This window comes from Trichinella spiralis, assembly GCF_000181795.1.
Source record: "Trichinella spiralis strain ISS 195 chromosome Unknown Scfld5, whole genome shotgun sequence".
Classification (NCBI taxonomy): Eukaryota; Metazoa; Nematoda; class Enoplea; order Trichinellida; family Trichinellidae; genus Trichinella; species Trichinella spiralis.
In genome coordinates this window covers 1,685,525-1,700,787 of record NW_003526944.1, presented here as the reverse complement: position 1 = coordinate 1,700,787, position 15,263 = coordinate 1,685,525, and the positions used below count along the sequence as shown (strand labels likewise).

General features: G+C 34.3%; 3 protein-coding genes across 3 annotated transcripts; 1 reads left to right on the top strand and 2 right to left on the bottom strand.

Moving 5' to 3' along the window:
* Positions 1–462: 462 nt before the first annotated feature.
* On the bottom strand, positions 463–2,958 carry Tsp_04048 (hypothetical protein). The gene is made up of 10 exons (XM_003374814.1): positions 2,796–2,958; positions 2,273–2,718; positions 2,117–2,200; positions 1,964–2,056; positions 1,727–1,861; positions 1,509–1,652; positions 1,282–1,446; positions 993–1,186; positions 782–926; positions 463–699 (listed from the first exon to the last, which is right to left on the bottom strand). Exons 1-10 carry the CDS (start codon positions 2,956–2,958, stop codon positions 463–465), a joined length of 1,806 nt encoding a protein of 601 aa, XP_003374862.1.
* A 1,358-nt stretch (positions 2,959–4,316) lies between these two features.
* Tsp_04047 (hypothetical protein) lies at positions 4,317–6,731 on the top strand. The gene is made up of 6 exons (XM_003374813.1): positions 4,317–4,658; positions 5,703–5,858; positions 5,975–6,097; positions 6,179–6,273; positions 6,350–6,396; positions 6,487–6,731. The coding sequence occupies exons 1-6, from the start codon at positions 4,317–4,319 to the stop codon at positions 6,729–6,731; spliced, it is 1,008 nt and encodes a 335-aa protein (XP_003374861.1).
* Positions 6,732–7,293: 562 nt separating this feature from the next.
* Tsp_04046 (26S proteasome non-ATPase regulatory subunit 1) lies at positions 7,294–15,058 on the bottom strand. Its single transcript, XM_003374812.1, has 21 exons — positions 14,628–15,058; positions 13,334–13,745; positions 12,958–13,113; positions 12,667–12,899; positions 12,478–12,620; positions 11,571–11,758; positions 11,420–11,525; positions 11,011–11,108; positions 10,863–10,925; positions 10,662–10,805; positions 10,319–10,471; positions 9,947–10,182; positions 9,571–9,893; positions 9,377–9,504; positions 9,037–9,317; positions 8,756–8,987; positions 8,416–8,688; positions 8,160–8,348; positions 7,924–8,058; positions 7,519–7,645; positions 7,294–7,427 (listed from the first exon to the last, which is right to left on the bottom strand). Exons 1-21 carry the CDS (start codon positions 15,056–15,058, stop codon positions 7,294–7,296), a joined length of 4,185 nt encoding a protein of 1,394 aa, XP_003374860.1.
* Positions 15,059–15,263: the final 205 nt, after the last annotated feature.

The window sequence follows — 15,263 nt, the reverse complement described above, 5'->3', positions numbered from 1 at the left end:
AACGGTTCTGGAATGATAACGCCGCAGTCGAATACAGGCAAGACAAAAACGGTTGGTTGGATTGGAATCAAATAAGCCTGTGCCTGATTGTCTGGATAATATGCTCCTCGATTGCTGTTTTGCTGTATTTTATGATACGACTGTTGCGTTCAAAGTTTTCATCTAAATCAGGATATTACAAAAAATGAAATTCAAATTCATTTCTAACTTACTATTTGCCAAACTGGTTTTCTTGGTAAATGAACAGTTTGTGGTCTTACATTTGTTAAAAATTTAAAATTTGAACACGTCTGTGCAATAATAATATGATAAACTTTAAAAAAAATAAACATTATTATTATTATTTAATATTAATTCCTTTTCATCGATGCAATTAAATTAATCAACAACAAATTAAAGTTAACATTGTCAGAAAATGTAGGTAGAACAGAGCAAAATAAAAAAAAAGACCAATAAAAACAGTTAACAACAGTTAAACTTCCCTTTGATTATGTCTTGTATAGCTTTGATATCACGCAGTGTATCTCTAGTTTGACAAACATTTCCACGTGGGCGGTAGGCACTGTGATGCAAAGGACGCGCTTTGTTCAAGCTCGATACAGTAGGCTGATAAATGTGATTCAACAAATATTCTTTGGAATGGAGTGGAGAAACTGACCGACTGCGAAATTCTTTCTTCCCGTTGCAATCCTTTTCTAGCTGTAAATGAGAAACAAACAAACAATTAACACCAACAACAAAATTCAAACAAAACAAAATTTAAATATTTCAATTCAAATACCTTTTCCAAATGATTTCTCATGAACCGTATCTCTGCGTCGGTATTTGCAATGCTTTTGGCAAACTGGGCACGCCTAACAATGAGTTCTTGTCGTCGATCTTCATCGACACAGTCGGATAATTCTTCTTCAATTTTGTCAAACATTCTGCGCAGAATAATTTGAAATTCAAAAGAAAAATTATAATAATAAAATTATTCTTTTTACACAAACCTCAAATCGGCGCATATTTCAGAACAAAGCGAGTCGATTTTTTCTTTCAAATGTTCAACAAATTTTGGAATAAATTTTTCCTTTTCCAGTGGAATTTTTGAACGAATACAAGATTGATACAACGACGGAGCGTTCAATTTGATAGTTTGCAACAATTCTTGCACATTCGCGTAGAAACTGTGACTATTGGATGTCTTGAAAAGAAAAACAAACACTCACATACACAAATTAAAATCAGACGAAATAATTTGCATAAACTTCGTGATTTGAAAAAAAACAAACAACCAACTTTGCAAGGCAAAAATGGGAGCTTTGAAGGGAATCGAATCGACGCTACAGTATGGTCGTTCTTCGGTGTGACACTTTTGCGTTGTTTAACAGAAAAATTCGAAACCACTTTCACATCAGGTAGTTCACGTTCAACGTATTCATCGATGAAACATATTTCGGTTTTCTGAAAAGATGAAAAAATTGTAAAAAAAATCCATAACAGAAAAGAATCCCAAGAAAGCTTACTTGGGATGATTTGACCGAAGCTGAACGTTGAGAAGATTCGTTTAGCTTGTCGTTTGGATCGTTGTGGACAAGCGCTTGGAAAGAATTGAACAAAACATTCTTCTGTTCAGCCAGTGAACGTTGCTTCTCTTTGACAACAGATTTCTGCAAACCAACAGAACAGATTCCAAGTAAAGATCAAGATGAAGGAAATTTTCACTTCAACAAACTGTTTTTACCTGTACACGTGGAATTGGAGACAAATTACAGGGAAATAAGGCAACCTTTGATTTCTGAGGAAAATTATTTTGCATCACTACATCACATTTCTCCTCCTCCATTCTACTCTTCGTCTTCTTATCAACTGTTACATCCTATACATACACGCATATATATATACACAACATGCATATGTTAACTGCCATATAGTTCGACTTGTTTTGCTTAATTATAAAATTATATTCTTTATACAATACCTGATGTTTCAACTGTTGCTGCTGTGGTTCAATAATAATTGATGCATTAAGTGAGTGAAAAGAAGCCGATTTGGTGACATTTTGGCGACTAACCTAAATAATTGCAACACTTTGAGTATTAACTAATACAGCAAGTAAAATAAATCAACCTACCCAATTTTGAACATGAGAATGTTTATCCACTTCTTTATCAGAGTGAAAATCAAAAATGGAAGATTGTCTAGCATCTTTTGTATACTTAAGAAACAAGACAAAGGGCAAAATAAACAAATGTATGAAAATCAAATATTAAAATTTCCAAAAACGTACCATTTTTCCAATGTTTTTGATGGGCGTTTCAGAGTGAGTACGTTTTGAGGATGAATTTGAAGGGGAAATTTTTTCCTTATCGTGCTGAGAAAAGCCAGAGATGCGCTTTGAAACCGACCGAAACGATGCCTTCAATGCATCCAAGTTCGCCTGTTGAGATTCATTCAAACGAAGGGAAACTCTAAGGCTGCTTCGAGTGCTGCTCGACGTGGATACAAGATCCTCCTCCAAAGGAGTGGCCTCCGGTAGTAAATTTGCATCGTCGTTGTTGAACAGAAGCTGCGGCCGGGCGACATCTTTCAATACTGGAGTTGGCAAATCCGCTTCAGTGTAAGCAATTTCTTTCAAAAAAGCATTTCTGCTCATTCGAACATCACGAATAGCTTCAACACTAGAAACTTTTGAAGACGACGAACTCGGAGGTGGTGGAAATTTTCCAACAGGAGCTAAAAAAAAGAATCCAAAATGTATTATGATTATTATTGTTATTATTAAACAGGTGAATGAAATCACAAGTGATAACCTGAAATTTCTGACGCCGCACGAGCCGCGCTTAATAAATTTGCATACTGATTAGTGCACTTCTCGAGACGCTTGGCTTGTTTTCCCAACGCTGCTTGCTTTTCAGCCAACTGTGAGAGTTTTTGATGAGCAGTTTCCACGTTGGCTAACAAGCCTAAATTCATTTTGAACAATTCACTACAAAATGTTGCACGAACAATGTTGCAATTTTTACCGCTGTATTCTTTATCAACAGTAAGAATTCCAGTGGAAGACACCGATGAAATACTTCGAGAAGAAATGCTCAGCTCACTTTGCTGGGAAAATGATTTTCTTCTTGTTAAGTTATGAAACTTATCACAACTAAATAATAATAACAATAATAATAATAATAATAATACATATAATAGGTAAAACATACATCTCTAGTTCATTAATTGAAAACAATTCGCTTGCTCTCGAAGATTCTGAAACTGCGGTAGAGTTTAAAGATAGTTTGCAAAATTCTTCTTCGAACGAATTTGAAGGCATACTACTTCAGTATAAACTTTTCTAAACATAAAATATTTTTTTCAAATATTTGAAAAAAATTAAACGAAAAGCAAGCAATCAAAGTTACGAACCTATTTTAAAGAACAAAAACACCAGGCAATTCAGCGCTGACACTGAACACTAAACAACAACGAAGCTTTAAAGGGTTCATTTTTACATTAAAATAACAAATTTCACGAAACTTTAAATTACAAAGGCGGTTTACAGGAAAATCAAGTTCACATACAATTAGGTCAACCGTGTATATCATACTGTGATGTTGCAATTTAAAGAACTGAGATAATTTAATCATAATCGCAAATAATAGAAAAAATTTACTTTATTACTTTTTTAATGTAAATAAAAATAAATTTAAAGTAAATAAATACACTTGTTTTATCCTAAAATTAAAAAAATGACAATCAGTATAAATTTAACAGTCTTTTTCAAACATAAATTGTTTTGCTCATTTATTACTATTACTTTTATTATTAATTTTTATTTTTTTGAAATATATTTCTTAAATAATATTTTTCCAGTCATTATTTTTCTATTTTTTAACAAAGTAAAAGTACTGTACTAATTATTGTAAAAAATGAAATAAAAAATTTTTTAATAAAAAATAAATACGTTTAGAAAAATGTTTCGAATGTTTTTTTCTACATTATACATTTTAAGAAATAACACATTTTGAAATTACAACATAAGAAAATTTGGTTTTGAAAATTCATGAATTATTCATTATAAAAAAATTATTTTTTTATTAAAAATTAATATTTATTTAAAATTTAAATTGTATATTCTATTTATAATAATTTTCGTCATTTTTTATGCCATATTCAAAAGTAATATCATGTACAGTATTCAACAAAGCAGCTGTAAAACATACTGTGTGTAATGCAGGTTAGATTTTGATTAAAAAATTTTGTCAACGGCTGTTCGCTTGGTGAAAACAAGTTGGTTGCTCTGTTGCGTAGTTGATAAATAGATAACTGCGTATTAGTTGTACGAAATGCAAGCGGAAGCTTTCGGCATGGACGATCTTATTGACTGCGACAATCAATCGAGAATTGGTCGTGGAAAATCTTCTGACGATTGTGAAATGTCACGACCACGCAGTCTGCCTGGAAACTATGACTTCAATATGGGATCATCGACGCGGGTTCCGGGGCTGTCTTCATCTGGGGTTTGCATTTCTTCAGCCCCTGGTACATCATTTTACAAATCAGCCGAAATGTCACGGTCAACGCAAAGTTTAAACGAATTTCCTTCGATGAGCAATACGGATGCTTATATGAAACCGCAACCGAGAAATCGGTGCAGAAGCGGCTCATTCACGGAAAATACATCTTCTGTAAGTATTTTTCTTTGTTTTCTTTTAAATTTCCATTCCATTCTACAAATCTATACTGTGATCAATTTTGCTGTTTTGCAAATTTGCATTTGTGCAATGATCGCGCAAAAGCTGATGCTTTTTCAGAACATTCTTGGTGTATTTTTCTTGTCTCAACGTTGGCATATCTATTTGCCAATTGTACATTTATGAAATTTTCCATAATTATCAAACTATGCTTTTGCCAGTTTGATTAGACGTCGTTTTTAGTTTAGTGGCAGAAAATGAACAAAGGCGTACCACTTTGCGCTTGTCGCATACTTTGCACAAGCTGCATTCCAACGATTCATTTCTGCCGGCATCGTCCTGTTTAAATAGTTATGATTAGATCGTCGCAGATGTGTTCATTTTAGCTTCTAGCATGGAGAATAGAAATACTTTCATCTGGTTTGTTTGATTTCCAAAGCAAACATCTTAACCAACAGCGTTTTAGAAAATCAATCGAGCGCATAAAAATGCACATTTGTGCAATTCATTTTTGTCTGTCAGTCCTTCAGGCGAAAACAATTCTAAAGTGCAACATCACATTTAGATTTAATGTCATAATAAGAGGATAAAAAAATTTGCATCTCATTCTCATAACATTCATATTAGGGTTTAAGATTTTTTAAATTTTATTTGGACATTTTGCTTTCTATTATTATTCGATAATGATTGCTAAGTCAGAGCATTGTGAAAATATGAATAAACTTAAAAAAGTATTCGTATATTTTTCCACTTTATTAGATTAATGCTCGTTTCGATCAATAAAAGCTGTTATTTCCAATATTAATACTTTATAGAAAAGTAATTACTGAATTAGGCTCATCGACAGATGCATCTGCAGTTGAGATTTCGCATTTTCTTGTTAAATAATAACTGCATACAAAACAATTAGCTATATTGTTTTGACGAAGTAGGAAGCATCATTTCCACAGGGAAGCAACATTCTGAAACATCATTTCAATAACGTACTTTTACTAGAACTCAGGTATTAATTTATACAGTAAAATTTGCTAATTTCAGAGTAACTTTTTCTTTGAACCTATAAAAATAATGCCACGCTTGAAAGAATTGAAGCGGGAAGCGTGCGTTAAAGTGCACATTGCCGACGACTATGCTGGTGAAAAATTTTTAGTTGACGCTTCTCACCTTACTGCCGGCTGGTCGGCTTTAGATTTGGTATGTTATTGGAATGCGGAAGATTAAAAAGAAGTTTTTGTTTAAAAACAAAATTATACCTGAATTATTAGTTTTTTTTTCAAACTAATAGTTGAAAAACGTATCGCATATTTCAGAATGATGGGGAATCGAGTGGATCAGCGCGTGGTAGAACGAAATCATTTTCTGAACCCGTTCACATATTCACAAATTCGTATCCATCTTCTTGTTCTCCTTCTCCACCTACTCGAGTAGAAAAGGTATATTTATGACTTGCAACTTTTTCATTCGTTTTCTGTTTTTGTGCGAATAAATATGCAAATCATCTTATTCGCGTTTAGCAATGTTATTCACCATCGATGCAGCAAATTGTAAGAAATGTCGTCTTTTCCGGCAGTTCTAATGAAAGCCCGACAAGACAAGGGATCATAATGAGGTAGGTATTCAATTGTCGACGTATAAATTTGATCCATTTGCATGACAATTTTCATTTTTGTATTCTTCAATTTCAGAAGTGTCAGTCCTATAGCGGTCCAGTCGCCTAGATTGAAAAGAAAAAGTAAGCTTTATACAATGTGTTGTATGTATATTATTATAATATGTGTGATAAAAAGAAATAATAATAATAATTGAAATGAAATCAATTAAGGTTTGGAAAATTACCAACCGTCGACAAAGAAGCCAATGTTCCGATCGCAGAGTCCACTGGATTCTGCATTCAATTTCAGAAGTCAATTTATTCCAAATTTCGATTACAGCTTGTCGACAAGTTCGATTGATTCTGAATCATGCAGCTCAAGTGCCGGAGGGGCAAGCACCAGAAACGAAATGCTCGATTCACCGTTGATTGTTGACCTGGAGATGGCCGACGTTGAAGAATCATCATCAAGATGAAAATTACAAGCAGTATATTAATCTCAACAAAGGCAATTAGTTAATCTTCTTCCACTGAACATTTTGACAAGTATATAATTTTTTTCAATTATTAAAAATAACGCTGTTTTTTTTGTTTCGCTTTCCGCTCGTTTTACAGTTTTTTTTACCTTTACAATCCCGTTTGTTCTACATTGTAATCAGCATCCCCTTTATTTTCCTCAAAACGCAGTTAACAAACATCGTGCAAATTGCACAGAACAATTTGCAAATTTTTATGTTACAAAACAACGGGTCTTCTTTTTTCCTTTGTACAAGGCCTTTGTTTTATCTACAGTTTTGTCCTTTGTCAATATTGTAGTTTCTTTTTCTCTTCTTACTGCTTGATTCTATCTAAACAACAAGTTATACACACATACCATAAACTTTTCTTTTAACCGTTTTATTTAAACACCGATCGATATACTGAATACGCCACTTATTATATTATATCTTTTCATTTGTTTAAAAAACCCAATAATGCTCATATAAACCAATTCTCCAAATACCACTGGTATTGTTATTGTTATTATGATCATTACTACTACTGTGTTGCGGCGGATGTAGTGTCCGTTTGAGTTTGTTCTTGATTTTGACCATTTGATTCATTTTCTATGAAATAATCAAACGGCGACGGTGCTGTTGGTTCCGCCTCTTCATCGCCAAGAGCCACATTAGCTGAAAAAAAAGAAAAGAAAAAAATGTCAGCATAACTCTGCAACAGCGGCTTAGTGTAGTTGAACTTTTCATCATCATCATCATCATTCACCTTTAACTACTTCAACAAAATCGACTGCCACTTCGGCACTTTTCTCGTTCATCAAGATAATACCACCATGTGTTATTGGTTTAATTGGTATAAAATTGCTGTCATCAGGCATTGTCATCACTTTCAACTGTAAAATTGTCCGAAAAAAAATATTAAAAATTTTCCAAAAAAAAAATATAATAAACTACATACTTGCAGTTTGGTAACTCTGGCTGGATTGTTCAAAGTGTCAAATGTTGGTTCTGGTTCAACTACTGCTGGCTTATTTTCCGTTTCCGCATCACCAGTACCAACAGCTGCAGCAGAAGTAGTTGTAGCAACAGTATCGGTAGTAGCTGGAGCAGCAGTCGTAGTAGTAGTATCACCAGGGGTAGCAGCAGCTTTCGGTTCAGCAGTTTCTGCAACCTTGTTATCCACCGATGGAACATTCTCCACGGCTGGTGTACTGCTTTCAACGGGAATAGCAGGCGCCGCCTGAGTAGCGGTTGCCGCTGCGTCAGGGACATCCTTATCCTTGTTTTTGTTTACTGCCGCCTCATCCTGAGTTACAATTTTTCATTACAAAATCACAATACTGTGGATCGTTCGACGTGTATGCATCGAAATTAAAATCAAAAAAAAAAGAAACATCTTTTAAATACCACATCCATCTTTTCTTCTTGTTCTTGCTGTTTTGCTTGCTTCTCACGGTCTCGACGTCTTGATTTGTGAGTATAAGACAACACTGCAGCAACCACCTTCTCAGGATTTTTGGCCTGCTTTTCAACTATCGGAGGCGGATAAGCATAAGTAGACGGTTTAGCATTCGATATGAAGGTCATGTTCGGCATCTGAATAAAAATATACAATAAACTGGTCATATTATTAAAAGTAATACATATTAAAAAATTTCAACACCTTCAAATCACTGTTCAAACCGATCAAACAGCTCGGCTGCAGAGCCAACGAGATGAAATGAGCCAACGGAAACCAATACCAACTTTGCAAAAAGACAAGAAGACCAATTGCCGTTATCATCGACACATTTTCATTGCGACCAATAAGGTTCACGGTAACGTTTCGACCTCCTGCATCCAGAAGACCCTGCGCAATGATTGCACCAAACTTTGAAATCACATCTTCATGCTTATCGCCGATGATTTTCATCAGTTTTTCACGAAAATCTTTCACCTTAATTTGAAGTTATTTTCGTCAAATAAAATATCCGGTAATATATAATTAAAGTAAAATAACAAACTTTCGGTGCGGTGCATTCGTTATGCTGCATCAGTACCATAGCCATTGCAATCAATGCACCCTGACGAACATAATTGACAGTATCGTCTAACATCGGCTCCAGCAGAGCTATCGCCTCACGCAAGCCGCTAGCTATGCAAGACACACCCAACGCGATAGCAGCCCCGTAGCGCAAATTTGGATTGTAACTTTCCATCAACAAAGATACCAACTGTGGGCATGCAGTTGGATTTCTGGAAAGATAAAAATAAGAACAATAAAAAAAAGAATTATTCATAATACCTAGACATGACAAAGCCGATCGAAGAAACCGCAGCACGACGGACGTCGTCGTTGACGTCACTTACAGAAAGATGCAACAAACGACCGACGACGTTCGTGTTGCCTGAACCACAGTATGCCATTGCCAACGTGTAAACTCCAGCTCGACGAAGAATCGGATTTTGATCTTTCAACAATTCATCCGCCCAACTGTTCGCCTGTTCCATTCGACCAAAAGCAATGCACGCAATGCCGACGCAGATCCCACGTTGAATCTTCTCGTGCTGCGTATCAGTGGCACACTGATGATAAATTTTCGAATGTTAAATTGAATTAAAAATGATTTGAATGAAAACATTACCATATACATTTCTTTGAAAACCTCGTAATCCAACGAACCAGCCAAAATCAATCCTATACCAATGCCGGCTGCTTCGGCGGCTACGGCTTCGTCTTGAAATAATATAGTCCGCAGGTCGTCGCACAAATCTTCAAAAAGCATCAACAGAACAACAGTAAATTAATAATTATCATTCTAAAATAAATTCATCATACCAGCACGCAATGAACCGAGTGCTGCGACGCCAAAGCCTAAACAAAGGCCATGTCGAAGTACTTCGTTGTTGGTTGAATTCAATTCACGCTGCAAACGTGCAAACAGTGTTTCGTTTCCATGACCTGCGTGAATCAAGCCCAACGCGTAAAAGCCACCAGCTTCCAGATATCCACTGGAAGTGGCACTGACTACATCTTTTGGTAAATATGATTCCAACAGACGAGTCGCTTCGGTTTCGTGACCCTTGTGTATCACCCCTAAACTGGCAACCGCGGAAAATTTGGACCAATTATTTGCTTTGCTGACCCAATCGACATTATTTCTAAAAATGAAAAAAAATTTAATTACAAATTAACAATTCTATTATACAAATACCTCAAAAAATCATCGCAAGTAGTCCCACAATACATGATGCCATTAGCAATGACAGTAGCAGTGTGGCAAACGCTACTGCGCACAGTATCTTTGATATTTTTCAAAATTTGCAAATCCGCACGGTTGTTTTTAATAAGAAATTGCATATGGGTAAAAATTGTCAATTCTCCAGACAAAATGCGTCTCAACGGTTCAAGCTTCAACTCTTCTTCACTCTTCTCTTTCTCCTCTTTCGTCTATAAAATTGAAAATCACAACTACATGAATAATTTTAAAAAAACAACAAAATATTCACCCCTGAAGTAAAATAAAACACGTTAAAAGTATCACACGATTAATCGTTTAAAAAAAGGTGAATTTTCAATCTCTTACTTTATTCTTTGAATCAGAATTTTCCACATTTGTTTCGTCGCTCTTCTCCTCCACTTCAGAAGGTGAAATGCATTTCAGCATACCGGTTAAATATTGCTGAGAAGCAGAATCGAACAAATCAAATGCTATTTGATAAGCAGCCAAAACAGATTCCTTAAAATAGTTTCAGTTTAATTTTACTAAATTCTCTTTACAGTCCTTGAACAGCTTGCCATACTTTCGATCCAACGAGCATCTTCTTCAAACAATCCACCGCTTGTTGTGGATTTTCCAAATACAAAAGACACTGGACAAATTTTAAAAATTAAATATTTTAATTTGAAAATTTTTTCAATTTCATTACTTGACATAACGTATTGTAATCAAGCAGAGGACTGGATGAACACAATTCCACAAGATGGTGGAAAACTTCATTACGGTACGTTCGATTCTGGACAAACTGAACAGCGCACTTTGCACAATAAGCTGCAAGTTCAACAGTATCTTCCTAAAATAATTTGAAAAATGAAAACCGTATCAAATTTTCAAATAATAACCTCCTTACCGATTCAATCAATGCCTTGTTCAGCATGTCGATGCGACGAGTTTCTAACGCTATTCCAACTATCTAACCAAGAAATATATCATTTGTAAATTTAATTTTACAAATGAAAAATTAAACAACCTACATATAATTATGGAAAAAAACTCACCTGCTTAAATTCACATTCAGCAAAGCACCGATCAAACATGCGATTGATAACCGCTTCCAATCTGGGATCCGTTATTGCTTCGCTTTCACAATCTTTGTCTAAAGCTGCTTCAATATTTTTTCGATCCTCTTCTTCATCATTCTTCGGCTTTTCTGGTTCTTCTTTTTTTATATTTAATTTCTTTTTATTTCTATTTTCTTTAATTTTTTGTTTCATAATTCTTGCTCTCCTTTCTTCAACTTTATCTCTATCATAGTTGTTCTTTCGCCAATCCTGTCCAACTTTCTCGGATTGCTTTTCAACATTTCGTAATTTGATGTATTCATCAATGGCAATTGCTAGAATAATATTAAAAAATTAAAATGCTTAAAATACAAATACGACTTAAAATCAAGCAACCAAAAGTTACCAACGATAGTTTCTGAATATTCTGAATGGATCTTGACGTCAAAAAGTTCTTCAGCGTACAGCGCATATTTCAACGCTTCTTTGTATATTCCCAAGTAATAGTACACCTGGAAAAATAAATATAGAAAAAATCACTTTGAAATGAAACTAACGCATACTTTGGAAGCTAACAAAGCAGCCAGTTTACGCGAAGGAAAATTTTCATCCTCGTATAATTCTTCTATACGTGAAACACAATCGGCAATTTCATGCCAAAAACTTGGAACCAAATTGTCGAGATTTTCCAACGCATAAACCTGCAATGCTACCGACTGTTCATCTAACAATGATGTAAATCCTCCTAAAATAACACTAGTGTTAAGCATCACTTTTAAATAAAAATTATTCTATTAAAGTACCTGCAGTAGTTATGTCGACCATTATCAATTGAAGTGAATCTTTCAAAAGTTAACTGCTATTCCGTAGAACACCAAATCGACGATAGTATTATTGACACACAAGAACAATCTAATACATTCTATAAAATTTCTCCCGTAGAATGTGATTGAAAATAATAATTATAAAATTTTTTAACTGGAAAATAAATCTTTTCCTTTTTCAGAGCTATTTCAGTTATGATTATGTCATGTATATGATGCGTAATAGTTACTGTAATTCAATACAGTAACTAGTCGTAATTGATATTTCTTTTTGAATGTATAAAATTTGAATAGAAAATGAGAAAATTCAAATAATTCTAATTACAAATTGAAAGTAAATTTGACTTTGTTGATCTTAGTAATTTTTAAAATTCACCGTAGTAATATGACGTATAGTAAGTGGTATGAAAAGTGGCTTCTCATCCATTGTATAGAACTTATTTTCAAAAAGCGTGATAACCATTTGTCAATAACTTTCTTTTGTAAAAAAACTTTTATTTCAGAAATAACAACTGCATTTCGAGAATAAAGAAAGAAACAAAAATCAAGCAACAGCAATTCACATAACACTGATAAAAGGAGAGTTAATAAATATTCGTCAAATGAATTCAAAGTTCAGTTTTTGTCTTATTTTCCGTACGCAACTGTGCTTTGCCTTTATATTTATTGCCTTCGAGCATCACTTCGTAAACTTCGTCTTGATCCATGACAAAATGATACGCATCCCAAGCTTGAGATCCTTCGATGAACAGAAATTCGACCTCTTTTTCTTGTGAAAACCGCCTATAAAAATATGATCAATAAAACAAGAATTTCAAACATCCAATACCTTTTGCTGACGATGTGATTGTTGAAAAAGCGCATTAACCATATATTTGTGAGGTCGTCAATTTCGGCGCGTGACATCTTGGGATCAAATTTGACAAACAGTTTCATTTCACGATCTTTCTTGATAATACGCGAAGCTTGTTCCGAAGTATGCACTTTGAGCAAGTTCAAATCTAGCGGAGGTGGTTTACGCCAACCTTCAATTTCATCCGGATCCAGAGGATCGTCGTTCGCCTGAAATCAGTTATTTATTGATAGAAAAATAATAATTTATTTCTTTTTTAAACTTCACCTCCCACTGATCAAACAATCCTTGCAAGTCAGCCTCAGTGTAGTCGCGTGGATGCTTATTCACTGGTGGTTTCATGGTGTAAACTTGAGGATGATCAGCCGGCATTTCTTCGACTTCAACCGCTGTCGTGTTAGTCAAGCAAAACACCAGCATAAGCTACAAACAAATTTCCCAAAACGTGCTTGTCGTGTACATATATATACATATCGTATGTATATTATATACATATATAACTTTTAAATAAGAATAATAATATAGAAGAAAGAAATTTATCCAATTTTCTCTAATTGGAACCCATAAAATAATCTGAAATACAGTCAGATCGCATGAGCGCGTCCAAATCAATTTCCGTTTGGGTTTCAATGTCGTTGAAAACCGTGCCACTAATTTCTTCCGCTTCATCTTCGAAAAACCATTTGGTCAACAGTGGATCCGGCGGCGGCTGGTGGTGATCTTCAGCATTCAACAAAGGCAAATTTGCATCCACAGACGCATCGGCCACAAACGAAGTTGTCTGGCAAAAATTATTCATCAACAGTGAATCTTGATGGCTTTCGTGCGAACAAGCGACCGCCTGACAACCGAAATCCAAAGAGTCCAATTCAAATGGATTACGCTGCCCAGAATGCGACATGCCAGCTCCTTCAGACGGCCAACTGTACTTTTCCGTAACTTCACACTGAATATCTTTGTTGTCCACTGTGAAATCGGTCTGTGTTTCAGCGTCGACTTTAGCCGGCTTGCAGGCCGGCATCAAGACATAAACCGTCGGCGCCATGCTGGTCGCGCTCAAACAAAAATAAAATTCTAAATCTCGACCCCCGAAAAGTAAATTTGCATAACGACGATGGGTTCCTGGGAATTGTTTTTTGAAAATATTTAAAAAATTAATTAATTAAAATTAAAAAGTACAAAAAATATCTTTACCAAGAGAACAAGAATCGAAAAACGTTCAAGCAGCATCGCAGACAGTTCTCAAGTGCAACGTCAACTGTAGTTGCAATTAACAATAACTATGAAAGAGCTAATGACTGAGAAACAAATACGCTAGCTAGACAAGCAGTTGAACAGGTGCAAATAATAAAGAAATAAACAAATGTCGACAACCGCATTTTCAATAACTGTTAGCCATGCAAACAGAAAATGAACAAACGATGAGGTTACTGGGTTATGAAAAGATGAATAACTAGGAAGAAGAAAACGTCACATTAATAATAATAAATAAATTGGAACAGTTTGTTTAAATTTATTAAAAACATTTCAAAAATTATGACCTCTAAAAAATTAAATAAGAAATTTGTCATTATAAACGACAAAATAATAGAACAAATACAATGAAAATCGCAACTGAATAAAGAAAATACATCACTAACATTTTCTGATCAAAATAAACTGTATAAATATCATGCCACAATCTTTTAACTTAAAAATGCAAATTACAACATAAGTCTCATAATTTGACAAACAGGAAAGAGCTTTCTCTGACAGCTTTCGTCATCGGAGAGCGCTGACAATAACTTATTCGTTATGGAATCAAACAATTATTTTTTAAATTTAATTATTTAAAAAATTTTTTAAAAATTATTCACTATAGTTGAATTTAACAAATTTAAATTGCAAAATATAATTTATAGTTCAAATTGATAAATTAAAGTAGATCAGCCACTTACATCGATTTATCTTTTTCTGATTGGTTATCCATTCGCATATCCATAGTTGAAACGTTTTCAATCAAGTTCTTCAAGCACACCTTTTCATGAAATTGCAAATCACGCAGCAAACTGAACCGACGATCTTTGCAAACAGAGCAAACCAACAACTTGGCCATATGAACTTTCTGAAAATGCTGCTTCAGTAACTTCATGGATTTGAACCAAACTTTCTTGGCTATTTTAGAATATTTGCATTTTTCACGAGGACAAAAATAACGATGATAACTGCTATCACCGCCAGATTTCGAAGCCGCATGATTTCGTAATCTGTGTGCGTTCAAACTTTGCCAATTTTTAAATGATGTCTGACAAACTGGACAAATACTCTTAGCAGGACTACTTAATTCTTCCTCAGATGGAAATACATCTTCAAAAACAACATCCTTCATTTCTCTAATAAACCACTTTTGCCTATAACAACAAGTTGAAACTTCAAGGTTTGCCTTTTTTTTCTTTTGAAAAATATTCGTGTAAATAATAAGAAAGCAAATTTATTTGCTATTTTTCACAATTTGAAACTAATCTAACTGAACTGCAATTTTATAAAATACAAATTTGCAAAATAAAAAGGAAAACAAGTCAAACAGTATTTAA